This window comes from Coffea arabica, chromosome 4e, assembly GCF_036785885.1.
Source record: "Coffea arabica cultivar ET-39 chromosome 4e, Coffea Arabica ET-39 HiFi, whole genome shotgun sequence".
NCBI lineage: Eukaryota > Viridiplantae > Streptophyta > Magnoliopsida > Gentianales > Rubiaceae > Coffea > Coffea arabica.
The window spans coordinates 6,027,266-6,041,616 of record NC_092317.1 but is presented as its reverse complement, the minus strand read 5'-3'; the positions used below and the strand labels follow the sequence as shown (position 1 = coordinate 6,041,616).

Sequence of the window (14,351 nt, the reverse complement as noted above, 5' to 3'; positions counted from 1 at the left end):
TTGCAAGTATTAGTGCACTCTACATATTTAACTTAAAAATTCATATTATCTATTCACTAATCTTAATTCTTAAGACTTTAAGTATAGATAAGACAGCTAAGTAGTTAGCACTTAGCAGTGTAAGTGAATGCATATGAATTGCAAATGAATGTACTAGTGTATTGACTTTCACAATAACATGTGTAAGTAAATAAGTTTTTATTTTGATTTGAAATAAATTATAAGTTTGTAACTAATATAAGTTATCACTAGTCATTGTAATTTGTAAGTTTGTAACTAATAGTACTTATTATTAATCAGTGTAAATTATAAATTCATTGTAACTACTAACTAATATTGCTTATTATTAGTCATTGTAAATTATAAATTCATAAATTATCACCAATCATTGTATAGTCTAAGGTTTATTCTAGTTTAAGTTAATCACTTTTTATGTGTTTCTTAAATCATAGACTAAGGATTGTAGGTATAAGTGATCAAATAAATGCCAATTAAACCACAAAATGATTAGAACATAAGTAATGTGTTCAATTATGAATAAATTTGGGGATCAAATTAGTAATAATTTATAAATCATTGAGGATTCTAAATTGAATGTGGAAGAAGAATTGGAGGATCTTGAAGCTTTAGAATCTGGTAACATATTTCTTATCTATTGTATATGCTGATTATTGTAAAATTTCATTTCTCTATTGTTTTAAAGTAACTACTATATTTCATTTTTATGTTTTGTTGCAGGCTTGACTAATGGAGGTGCTGAAACTTCAATCACTCTTTAAAGATAATAGAAGTCTGGAACTAAATTATGTTGCAGTCAGTTTTCAGATTTTGATTTCTGATTTCTGGTTTCTGCATTCAGTTCATTGTGACTTGTGAAATGTGAACTTGAAAAATGTCTGTTAGTGTTACTTTGAATAACTTGTCGTTGTATTGTCTATTGGCAGTTGGTACTTGGTACTCCAGATTTGTATTTGATGGATTTTGGCATTTGTAATGTGTGTGTAATAATTTGGATGTTGATTTCCTTTGAATTGGTGTTGTAGGCTTGTAGCCTGTAAGTTTGCAATTAGAATTAGTTTGCAATTAGCCTCATAGCCTGTAAATTGTACGGAAGCAGCGTTGCAAACTTAAGCTGATAACAGGTTTTTTTTTTTTTTTTTAAATAGATGAATTCGGTTTAACCGAATTCATTACCGTTTTCAAATTTGAAATCGGTTTCGGATGAATTCGGTTATGCCCCAATTCGGAATTGAAAACGGTTTAAAATTTTACAGGTAGAATAACCGAATTCACCGAATTCAGTGCACCGAATTACCGAATATGCACCGAATGCTCACCCCTAAAGGGTTGTCCCATAGCACTCCCTTAGCATTCCCCTCCCCCTAGATTAAGATAGAGTAGGTTATACAAATGTATCGTTGCTGACAAAAAAAAAAAGGATATCCATACCTTACTGGAATTTATAATTTAAACGCCTAAAATTTGGAATTTTCAACCAAGATTGATAATAAACAAGCTCTACATAATTATAAAAAAAAAAAAAAAGAACACTTCAGAAATCAGGAGTTGCATATTTACATCATTCTTTGGAATCAACCAAAAACATAAAACAAAAATAGCACTAGTATTGGATTCCATTCTTTGTAACCAAAATTTTTTACAACCAAGTTTGTGGTTGACCCGCCCCAAAAACCCTTCCATTTATCTTTTTCAATCTCCTTTTCTTTGGTAGTTTTGCCCCTATTTCTACTATAGACATTTTCGACCATCTCCTTTTGTTTTATCTCAAAAGTACTACAAAACGTCCAAATAAAAAATGTTGAAATTTTTTTGTTGTTCGCGAAGACACAATCCCAAACAGGCCAACAAGCAAAAACACCAAAAAAGTGGCTTGCTCCTATTAGATTTTATCTCTTTTCTCTCTCATTGTCTCAGTCATCCTCTTTGAGGAAAATGGGATTTATTGGACTCTGTTTATCTTTATCCTAGGGAAGTGGTGGCATTCGACTTTGAAATTTCTGAAGAAACCCTCCAAAAACGGAGTTTAAAAGGACAAAGTTTTTGTCGGGCTGCCATGCGTCCCTATGAATTTGGTCACAGCATAATTTCTTAAACTAGAGGAATGATTAGTGTATTTTACCACTGGACATCACTAACCAGTAGCCATCATAAACAGCAACTTGACCTCTTCTTTTTATCTTTTACTTGTGTTTTGGCATGTTATCTGTGGGATGTTATAAGGACAAGGGACTAAATTAGAATTAGGTACTCGAGATTTCATGGATTACCAAAACCCATTGCTCTCTTCTTTAATCATATTATTGATCTCCTCTATCTATTTTTTTTTTTTCAAGTTGTGGGTTCTATTTTAATTTGTCCTATGCTTTGAGTTCAAATATTCTCCCACTCTATAGTAATAACTTTTTCAAGTATAATTACCACTAGTTTCTCGCTAGAATTAACCCTTTGTACACTGATATGGAATTTGAATGGAAATTTCGGAGACTTGGAAGTTGAAAGAGACATAAGTATAATTATAAAAACTTTTGGAGAGGCCAATGCAATTTAGCGAAAAGATAAACCAAGAAATTGACCCTTTCGGGGGACAGGACAGTTGCAGCTACAATCAATGGCATGGTTTCTTGCATTTTCTTTCTTCGCAATTATAGGATATGATCTGATATTTCGTTGTGGTTTATTCAGATTTTGGGAGTTTTCTTCGATACTACCAACTCGGCCTGCAGCAATCAAAAGCTAAGATTGTTTTTTTCTTCGATGGAAGAGCATAATCCAGTTGACATGTAGTGACTTGTCCCCTTCTTGGTGCTGAATATGCCATCCTTAAAGATTACCATATAAGTTCTGTATACTCAGATGCTACGTTTCAGACAAAGAGGGCACAAAAAACATCACCAACCAAAGTACCAAACCAAAACCAGAGCAAATGAAGCCTACTTCATCACCTACCGATGATGGTGTACGAAGCAGGAGGAAAACGTCGTCCAGAGGCCACCACCGGTACGTCGGCGTCCGCCAACGGCCATCCGGGAGGTGGGTTGCTGAGATCAAAGACTCCTTGCAAAAGGTGAGGCTTTGGCTGGGAACTTTTGACACTGCAGAGGATGCTGCCAGGGCTTATGATGAAGCTGCCAGAGCACTCAGGGGAGCAAATGCTCGCACCAATTTTGAGTTGCCTGAGAACGATGATGATGATTTGCCTGACAAGGGTGAACCATTCTCCTTTGAAGAAGCCTGCAGGACTGAAGAGCCTGAAGGCCTTGTTGGTGCTCTCAAGGCTAAGTTATACAGTGAAACCAACAAGACTTCCTTAGGAATACTGAATATCAATTCTCAGGCAAACACAGCTTCTTCGCAGCAGAGTACTCCTCAATCCACTGTCAATCTTCCAGTCTTTTCCTTCAATAACATCTCCAATGCCGCGGCCGCGAATAAGCCACAAACATCTGCTGCTCCAAGCTTGGCAAACAACATTGGATCATCATCTGTTGGGAATAGCATTAATCCAATGGTCTTAGGACATAATTATGATCATAGTTTGAGGCAGAACCATGATCAAGTTGAAGAAATGGTGCAAAATAATTCAGCTAGTGCTATGCAATGGCAAATAGGATCCCCGGCCTCAGGCATGATGTGGGCTAATAATCAGCATGGAGTTGCATGGGCAGCTCAAATAAACCATGTTCAAGAACAGGATCCCCTGTTCACTACTTCCACAACTACTAGTGCATGGTCAATTCCAAGTACAACAAGTCAATCAAGTGTTGAATTGCCTTATTCATTCCCTGCCAGTGGTTCAAGTGGGCAGTTGATGACAAGTAATACAGGAAATGTGGACATGTTACATGTCCAGGAGGTTGTGTCTCAAATGAGCGGATTAAACTCGGGAGTGGCTATGCCCTCAGAACAACAGATTTTGCATTGTGAAAATACCAATTGGGGTAGTGGTGTTAATGCCACTTGGGACCCTTTTCTTTACGTTTCCTCTGTCTTAGGCTGAAAAGAAATTAAGGGAGGAAAACCATTAGGTTGTAGCTTGACAATCATGAGTTAACCAAATTCTTTGAATTTTTATCCTTCTGCTAAAATGGCAATTCCTTCCTCGTTGTCAAGCCTACAAGTTTTTAACTGCTTCTTGTGATTATTTGTGAATACGCAAGATCTGTGATTCATTGCAACCCTTCTTGGATTTGTTAAACAAAAGACAAATTTGGTATTGATGAAATTGCAAAATTTGTGCTTCATTTCATAATTCAAGGGGTTGTGCCATTTTTGGCAAGTACCACAGACATTTCCATTTTGCAGCTCAAAACATATACAAGATCAATTGACAGTGACATTAAAGCTCTAAGGTGATTTTGTCTCGTCTTTGCTTCTGATGTTTCTGCTGTGAAGTCCTTAATTTATTGTACTCCCATAACGAACTTAATTTCTGCCTAAATAAGCCAAGCATTTTAGCAGTGAATAAAAAAGACAGAGTCCGATTTGACTGATTTTAATCCTACACCAATCTGCTTTTTGCCAAACTAAGTGGAGCACCATTAGGAATGATAAACATCAGCAGCAAAGTTCTCTTGAACTGAGAAAGTTTGAACTTTGGGATTATTTCTTCTGTTGTACAAATGAGTTCTTTTCTTATTTTTTTTATTTTGCATGCAGTTCTTCATTGATTCTAAAGCTAAGCAATAATTTGCTTCCGCCCACAAGAACCCTGTATTATAAGAGTTACATGATAATTTCTTTAAAGGGTCTTGCTCTTAATAAAGTTAAATTCCTCTAATAAAATTCTTCGTCCCCCCCAAAATTTTTGGATAGTGATTCTTCAAATTTTTTTTTTTTAAACTACACCAGGTTGCTTTCTCCCCAGATACAGGAAACAAGTTTTTTTTAAAAAAAAAAATTTGTGGATCAAAGTCTCCTGTACTAAAAAAGTATAAATTCTTAGATTGAATGGGTTCTGCATAAACTTTTGCCTTTTCTTTTTGGCGTGAAGCTGTGTTAAGCCAAGATATAACGCAATCTATTCTAAGGTAATGTATTATTTATTTAATAACCACCAAAAACTAGCATTGCTGTGACCAAGGTAGGTTTTCCCGATACTATCTTCTTGTTTTCATACATCTGCTGCCTTACCAAAGAAAACACACTTATCCATCAACGTATTCTCTCATTTAAATTTGCCAATTGTCCTTCTCTTTTGGAACTATTATGATTCCACGTCATTCACCATTGTTGTACGGTTGTCCTTAGAAATTCAAGTTCGTCCTAATTGTGCGTCATTTACCCACACTTTAATATTCGTATGGCGTACGTATTTGGTTGGAACTTGGAATGGTCAATTTTTGGCGCAGCCCGCTTCCGATTTTCGAACAATACAACCAAGTACCATTTTTCCTTTTGGTTTTAGTCTTTGAGCTCTATCATTTTAGGGCTTTTCCAATATTCAAAGTAATCCTAAACTATCAATTTCAACACTTCGGACAATTTGATTTGTGACATATTCTTCGAACAAATAAAAAAGCAATAGATTTTTCCAAAAAAAAAAAAAAAAAGAGAGAAACACGGCCATTTGTCGCTAATTTCCATCTATATTTGTACTCTTTTTTTTTTTAAATGAAGTTGAATTCCATGTGCAAAACAGAGTTGATACATGCTCGAGGAAAAAGTCACGTAAAATTTGTGAGAGAGAAGACGGTAGAACGTGAGATGAAGAAAGAACCAGGAAACATTTGACCCCAAGCGTTTGTATAATTCTACTTTAACTCCCGAGTTTGATTAATTCTGCCTGGCCAAAGGGCATCATATCACTCAGCTATTAATTGACTTGAAAAGTAACTTTTCTTGTTCAACATCATACCGACCTAACAAATCAACTTTCTCTAAACAATGGGTAGAATAGAATGTGGGTTTCAAAACTGTAGGGAGATAACGGATATGTTCGCTCAAGCACTGGGACTTCAGTATCATTTTGCCCATTTCCCTTTTTTACACGCCTGATACTACATCAGAATAAAAAAGTCAACAATTTTTTACAAAACATCAGCCTTCCTCCCAATCCAAGCCATCGTCTTCGTCATCATCTCCTGAAGCATCCGCTTGGACATTTAAGTCATTAACCTTGAAATTTTCGCTCGTCGTGTTGCCTGGGGATCGACAGTGTAAACCTCATTGACAATGGTAACCAGCAAAGGTTTACAAAATACCAGAAGAAGTTAAAATGCCAAATAATTAACACACAAGTGATTTCAACAGCATATGCATTTCAGTGGTGATGTCTAAAGTAACCAAATTTGGAAGATTAGAGCACTCTGGAAAGAATCTAAAAAGTTAGATCACGTAAACCAGCAGAAAGAATTAGAAAGGAGAGGAAATGGCTAAAAAGAGCAGGATATGAAAGCCTTTGCACGACTTTTTCTGGTACAAAATAATCTCACACAGGAAGACTTGTGTTCTCTTCCCATTGAATAACTTAATCAGATCTGCATCAAGCATGCAATAAACAATTTATTTATAGAAGTTTCACACTTTGCTTAAGGCAGTCATTGACCATGCCTAGCATATTATCTTCAGATAAAAAGCTTTAACAAACAAGTATCAGATATCCTTAGAATTTAAAGTAACAACTCGGAAAATGTTTTACCTGCAGGAGCTGCCTCCTCCCATTCAACGTCGTCTCCATCATCTTGATCATCACGCTTAGATTTCATTCCAACTTGTCTTTCAAATGATGTATCAGCAGCACCATTGGAAATACTAGAATTTGGCAATCCCTGTTCCCTGAGGGCAGCTTCTTGTTCATGTTGACGCTGGAGTAAAGCAGCATAATATGCTTTGAAATACTCGTCCTACAAAAAGTAACAAGAAAATTCAATTAAGAGATTAGGAACTTGAGAGAGAAATAGTGAAGCTTGTGCCAAAATTAATCAGGAGAACTGAGCCTAAATAAAAAAGCACCAGACTTTTCATTTTTCTAACCTGTATATTCTTCACGTCTGTTTCAGCTGCAGATTTCTTCTCATCAGATGATCCAGCAGGTGCTGAAGAACCATCCATCTTAGCCTCCTCCTTGACCTCGCCTCTTTGCTCCTTTGTAAGGATCATGCCTTGCTTAATCATCCATGGGGGCAAAACTTTCATAGGTTTACTTGCACTCTCAGTTTTAATATTCTCTCCTTTTTCTTCAGTACCAGAGAAATCAACTTCAACCTGCCAAAAACCATCCATAAGCCTCTCTAATTCCTAACTATTTTATTTTGTGTTTTGGTGGATTCTATTTTTTTTAGAAAGGAGAGGAGGGGGGGGGGGGGGGGGGGGAGGGGGGACAGGAGAGGGATGAACAACAGGTCTTTCCTGGTATTATCCCAAAATGTATATAGACCCTTCTCACAGGCTGCGTGCTAATGGAAGTGACCACAATAAGGACAACAGTCAAAGATTTGTCTCATTCTCTAAGCAACAGCAACAGCAACTTCTTGGACTTGGACAATAACAAGTACAGACTAATTTCCCTTGCAATATGCACCAGTATATGACATTCAAAAGGACTAATTTAATTCAAAAGGCTATGTTCTTTCAAAGATTTTCAAAGTGCAACTAGGCATAAAAGCAAAAGCAATCCAAATACAACTAAGAGCATGAACAAAAACAGCTGCACTGAAAAGTGAAACAATCTCCAACACATACTTGGGAGCTTGGACTTTGGAAAAAGACATCCAAATGTACTATGTTGATCAATGTCCTTGGATAAAGATTGGAAAACCACTACACACGCAGATATAGTCAAACTCCATTATGAAATGCATCAGGAATTTGAGAATGACTGGAGCAGAAGTGACATGTAAAGGAGCATATGGGGCCAAGGTATTCCTTCATTTTTGATGCACCATATTCTGATTTTAGAACTTTACATAACTGTATCTCCGTCCCTAGCTCTTTAATCCTTTCTAGTTTAGAAAGCCAAAAGTAAACATACATGAGCTAGGCTGCTTCATGAAGAACATTGACAACAGCAAACCCTACAAACCCCTAAAATCAACAAAGAACTTTTAACACATAAGCACACAGGTCGGTTTAAGAGGTAACCTTTGTGTCACCCAAAAATGGCATAGGCGTTCCTCCAAACCCAAGTCCCTGTCCAGATTTAGAGGGATCATTTCCATTAAGATCTCCATTTGCTGCCCGAGCAGCAGCACTTGCTCGAGCTTCCCATGCTTGGAGATTACCAAATTCAGGAACTGGCAAATCTTTTACTCTATTGAGTTGATCCATCAATGGCTTCAGCTGTGTCTGCACTCAGATATTACTATCTACTCAAATTACAGGAACAAGAAAACTAAATATAATATACTTAATAGAAAAGGGAAACAGCTTATGGAATATATGATTAAATATGAGACCTACAGAGAGACAATCAAATCCTTGGAAGTACAAAGCAAAATTTGCAACTAGGCATAACGGAAAGAATAAGCTAAAAAATGGGTGAAATGAAAGTATTAAGGACATCTCAAATCTAAAGTTACACTGTAGTAACTTCATATAAATTGTTGCTCCGAAATTACACCTTAATACCTTCATGGGTCCCTACTATCTAGACAAAAGACGGCATAAAAAACTTATAAATTGATGCCAAGAAAGGGAAAATCCACAACAGATACATTGTAAGTGAACCAGAATCTACATGTCTATATCCAATTCTACCCACTACAAAAAGCCAAATGATCACAGTGCCTGCATGTCTCTAGAATCACTAAGACCACTTCTTCATACACAGAGTGATTGCTTCAGGCAACAGCACAATGAAATAAGAATATTTTTCCATGACAACATAACTGTACAAATAATTTCAACTACACTCTTTGGGAAACAGACATTTGCCATTTGGGAACTAAGAAAGGTGTTTCACACTGTAAATCATGTTTGGAACACATACAAACGTACAATACTGCAAATGAATATAAAATAAAATCACTACTGTCATTAGCAGCATGTTGCATAAAGGGAACGTAAAAACCCACTCGAATATGTCTTTAAATTGCTTTCAGCATTAAACCCTCCTAAGAAACTCAGTTTCAGTAACCTCAACTGACTCTAATGCCCATGGTTCTTGATGTAATTAACCACCAGAAACTATCAGCAGCCCATACTTCAACCATTATGGACACCTTCTTTTAAGTGGATAAGTAAGAAAATCTATTTCTATCATAATACAACTATATATAAAACAATATTGACCTGTTCAAGCAAGTGAAAAGTTGAAAATGGCTTGGTATAGCGGCAGTGATCTATCCACCTTGTAAAAGACATTTTGCAACTCACACAATGCCAAATTGGCTTCAAGGTGCAAACTTAGTGCCAAATTATCCATCACTATGAGTTACTCTATAGGAATGAATAGGCCCCCAGATGTGAAGTTTCAAAAAGTGTACCAATCAAGGATCTTAAATTTCAGGTCTAACTTTAACTAACGAGCGCCGAGACTTAACAAGACTGTTTGCCTCTCTAAATATTGTAAAAGAAGCAGTTCTCTTACTTTACAGCAACTAAAGAAAAACAGAAAATTTTGCCATTTTCCAAAATTAAACCATTTGCAAACATATTGCACTAAAGGCATTAGATCCCTTCTACAACTCCAAAATTGCATAACAAGGATAATCAAATCACACCAGTAGCATGTACATCTAGCAAGCATGAAGACAAACCTCCATCTTTTTGAGCATGTCCTCTAGTTTATCACGTCGCCGCCTTCTTGCATTGTCGTCTCCATCTCCCATCTCTTGAGCAGTTAACTTTTCACTCTCTGCCACAAGTTCTCCATTGCAAATTTCACAGTGGAAATACTCATCAAGCATAGAAACCAGCCGCAGGGCATCCAAAGCATTATATCTGGATTTTGAATACCAACTGATTCCTCAAAGCCTTCAAGAAAATGTAGATACATGATTTTAAAAAATAGCAGCAGCTATAAAACCTTTTTCCACAGTTCGGACACACGTATTCCTGAACAGTATTCTTGTTATCTAGCTCATCCTTTAACTTTTTCCTCATGCGGTGTAACCTGTACCTCACAACATCGTATATCTGCAACAAAATCCTCACCTTAAAGTTACCCAACTAAAATCAATTCATTCATGATATGTTCTGTTACAGCCCATTACATCAAGTATATATATCACGTGGACAGTGTAGTTTTAACTCTTTAGTTGAAAAGTCCAATATTTAACAAAACCATCATCTGACAAGATAATGACTTATGCAATGGAAACATTGATGTATCAGTAAATGCCCATTTTAAAAAGTGGATAAAGAAAGAGACATTAGGTCCTCACACAACAGCACCTGTGCATAGTCCAGACAGCAATAAGAGTGGGTATGCATCTTAATTTTTTCATCTCCTTCTCTCCCATTGTGATGACCATCAGCTGTAGCAGCTACAGCAGCATTGTAAACTTTAGCACCTTTTGCTGTCTGTGCATTGTTATACAAGGAAAAACAACTTTTTCCATCAAAAGAAATGTACTAGAGAATATCAGTACAAATCAATCACAAGCCATCAGAGGCAAAGAACATCTACTATCGTTAAAATTAAGTTGCACATATCCAACAAAACTCGGGAACCATCATTTGGTTGTCTCTCAACAGAAAAGAAAAGCACCATATCCAATCAAAATATCCAAGCAGGTACCAAGCAAACCCAAATGAGAAAAGTAGAGGATTACAAGGTTTCTCAGAAGAATCTATACCTATGAAACTGAACCAAAATTACACTATCTTTTGAATCTTTTATAAAGTGGAAATTATCCTCTGAAGCACCTTAATATGAATCAGTCATGAGAACAAAGATGTCTACTGGTAGAAGTAATGAAATATTATAATCACAGATTCTCTGGGCTCTTTCATGATACTAAATGAATGCCAAGAAGCAGGCTTGGGCTTATTGGGAGGGCTGATTATCTGAGAGGAGACTGTTGGAGCTTGATATGCTGAAAGGGGACAGTCAATGGTTCTTATATTACTAGTTACCCAATAATTAACTAATGCCGAGAGAGGTTTTTTCAAGGTTCTGAGCTGCAAACTACATAAATATTAGGTCCAACAATCAAGATCCAAATAAAACCAAATGTGTTGCGGTTAGACATGAAAGAACCTAGGCATTTTCATATTCAGCGAATTCATTTTGCAGACTGTCACATATTGTTGATATCTACAATCTCCATCAGACAGATATGTGATTAGGAACAGCAGGTTAGAGATTGTTTTCTACAAGGTCCATAACTTCAGAAACCAAAGTGGCACTAAAAGGACTTGAGACATCAGCTCCACATTACAAGAAAGAATTCAACAAATGCCAGAATGCATCATGGAACAATAAGAAGACATTTATCCCAAGCTGAAGGAACGCGGTCAGACGATGCAGAAACTTTGGCAGCCAAAGCTCAATAATCAGAAGGGATATCATATATTTGCAATTAAATGTATTCCAAGGGTTAATTAACAATACCAGTAATATATTATAAGGCAAACAATAGAAACAATATAGAACTTAGGGCAAGAATTAAAAACTGGAAACCTGACCTCTTTCCTATGATCCCGTGTAACCAGCTTCTCTTCTTCAAAGAACCGCAAAGTCCGGCGAAGTTGCTTGGAATGCAATTTCAGATCCTTTGCCAAATCCTCTTCCCGTACCCATTGCCGCCTGGAATTATGTCGGAATTATAGTTAAAAAAATGACAAAACCCCCATAATCATCCAAACACACTACTCCAGACACCAAAAGGCCAGACAAAAAAGAGTAAAATGTGTTATAGGAAATACAATTGAATCAGAGATGCACCTCAAAACGTAAGCATATACACACGCAAAAGTAGATTAACAAATACAATTCCTACATGCCATGGAAATGTATATTGCTGAAGCATCATCTTCAAAGTGAAGTTTTAGATCTTTCATATCCAAATTGATATTAATATTTTACCTTGCTCGACACCATCCGTCTTAAGAATTACCCCTTACAATAAAAAGATAATTTGCCACCATGTATTCCAGACATAAATTGATTTTCGCATTCAGTTAAATTTTCAAGCTTTAAACCAACAGCTATACTATGACTCGCAGTTCAAAAACCACCAATGCAAACATAAAAATTGCGTTCACGATAATTCATCTAATCCAGGTATGCTGATATTGACACAATCTATTTAATTAACCAACACCAAGCTTCTAAATTTCCAGCACTTCTCAAGTTCCATTCTATTCTCAATCGGTATAAGCAACAATATAAACATACATAATTTTTCCGATCAAAATTAGCGGCTTGAAAGAAAATTTTAAATCAAATAACCAAAAAAAAAAAAAGAACCTGGTGAGAGCATCAAGAACCACAACAGCAATTCCTCGATTGTCACTTCGTCCGGTCTTGGGCTGATTATCTCCTTTCGTCGTTATATCATCATAAAATGCCCTAGCAGCTAACTTGACCAGTCTATCCAATTAAATTACAATAAAATTAAACAAATCGCATCGAAATTAAACCGAAATGAGCTATATAACTGAAAAAAGATTACAATTTTACAATATTATCGATCACATATGTGAGTTCATGAGCTCAATGGTTCTTGATTTACAGTTCGTAAGATATTCCTCTTACCGATTGAACGGCTCCACGCTCATTCTCGTTCAATTTAATTGCGTTTTATTGAAAAGTATCCGGTCATTATCCAGTAAAAGCTCTGAGAATTTGACGACAGAGGAAAGAGATCACCAGCTTGAAGGTTCGAGAGAACCGGGGTAGGATTTCTGGCTTTTTGGCTGCTGCTTTGCAGATTATGACTGCTGATGCGACTTGCTTGCTTCGATTGTTTTAATAAGGTAATAGTGTAAAACTTAACAGTTATATTATTACGGTTTAACACCCCCCCCCCCCCAGCTTGAACGCCTGAAGTATTCACACCATCGTGTGTTGCAGGCTTGCAGCTACTATTTTTGTAGCTTGTGACATGTTATTGGGTTATAGTTCTCGCTTTAATTGGATTGGATTAAAAAAAAAAAAAGTGTACTTCACCAAAGGTAAAAGTTACAATCACACAACATTTTAGAAGTAAATTTACGTGTCTGTTTGAATTTCATAATAAAATCCATAACACCTAAAAGTTGTCACACTTAATTAAGGGCAGTGCTAATCAAATAGTTACATCTGGATATAATCTCTAATATTGACAATCAATCCATTTCGTCTTATAAACGGGTATGACATTGTTATTGTTTCATTAAATTTTTTAACCTGTATAATACTTCTTGAAACAAATAACTCATGTGGATAGATTATTTAGTTTTAGGTTTTACTAACAGATGTCCTACAAGCACTCTCGTTAATTAGTACATCTATATTTTATCCAACTTACCATTTGATACACATACTAACAATTATCATTTTTCTTGTATTTATACACTTTTTCTAATTAATCCCTTTACATTTATACGCTTTCCCTAATTATTCTTATATTTCTAAAAATCTAACATATAAAATATATTTTAATAACTGCCCATATGGCACCCGTTACACTTTTTTTTTTTTGTCGACACAGGGGTGCTCGGGTCAATTCTTACGGAGCTCGACTAATCCCCTGCGGCCTGAGTCCCGCGTCCCAACCCGACCAAGGTACGATAAGTGCACAGGCGCCCCCATAGCGCAGTTTCGAATCCGGGACCTGAAGGTCCCAAGGAAACGCTACTATCATGTGGCTAAACCCGTGGGAGCTTTATGGCACCCGTTACGCAGACGGTTGGTTTTTATGATTAGCAATGAAAAAGGTAACACCGTTTTTGCTTAATGTGGCAAAATGATCAAAGTCCCATGTATTCACGGAATAATCAAAGTCTTTTTCATAATATGTATATTGAATCAAACTTTAGGTACGATACTGATACCAATATTGTTTGAACTCATCATCATCATCATTTAAAATGAAAATTATGCTTGCTCACTTGACATTTGTCATAATTACAAAACTTTATAACTTCTAAAACTACGACGCTGTTTCAAATTTTTAATTTTAACATAATATGTATTTTATATATCTAAATAGATGCTTATGTGAAATAAAAGTTATTATATTTTATGATTTCAAAATAATTTTGAGAGGTAATATCAAGGTGAATTGTTGTTGGAAATATAACATGTAGGTTTAATGGTTGAAAACTAATGCCAACACTAACGTAATTCTATAAACACGAACGAAATTTGTATTGCATTAAAAGCTAAATGACAGATGATACCAAAAAAAAAAAAAAACTAAATTAAAAAATTTTTCCCCCGGTTTGGATTTTATTCTTCAGAA

At 36.0% G+C, this 14,351-nt stretch overlaps 1 protein-coding gene and 1 long non-coding RNA gene across 4 annotated transcripts; one reads left to right on the top strand and one right to left on the bottom strand.

Annotated features, from left to right (window-relative positions):
* The first annotated feature begins 580 nt into the window (after nucleotides 1-580).
* Nucleotides 581-1,031, top strand: LOC113741857 (uncharacterized). The gene is made up of 2 exons (XR_003460738.2): nucleotides 581-636; nucleotides 739-1,031. It is a non-coding gene; the product is annotated as an uncharacterized lncRNA (long non-coding RNA).
* A 4,757-nt stretch (nucleotides 1,032-5,788) lies between these two features.
* On the bottom strand, nucleotides 5,789-12,935 carry LOC140003933 (uncharacterized). 3 transcript variants are annotated; one of them, XM_072047384.1, is made up of 10 exons: nucleotides 12,662-12,931; nucleotides 12,374-12,496; nucleotides 11,590-11,710; nucleotides 10,354-10,482; nucleotides 9,986-10,095; nucleotides 9,717-9,900; nucleotides 8,101-8,304; nucleotides 6,994-7,224; nucleotides 6,659-6,863; nucleotides 5,789-6,161 (listed from the first exon to the last, which is right to left on the bottom strand). In XM_072047384.1, the coding sequence occupies exons 1-10, from the start codon at nucleotides 12,682-12,684 to the stop codon at nucleotides 6,058-6,060; spliced, it is 1,434 nt and encodes a 477-aa protein (XP_071903485.1). In that variant the 5' UTR covers nucleotides 12,685-12,931; the 3' UTR covers nucleotides 5,789-6,057. The 3 variants fall into 3 exon arrangements, with proteins under 3 accessions (XP_071903485.1, XP_071903484.1, XP_071903486.1); XM_072047383.1 differs by having other exon boundaries at nucleotides 6,143-6,497; nucleotides 12,662-12,935; XM_072047385.1 differs by lacking the exons at nucleotides 11,590-11,710; nucleotides 12,374-12,496; nucleotides 12,662-12,931 and having other exon boundaries at nucleotides 6,143-6,497; nucleotides 10,344-10,484.
* Between the last annotated feature and the right edge of the window lie 1,416 nt (nucleotides 12,936-14,351).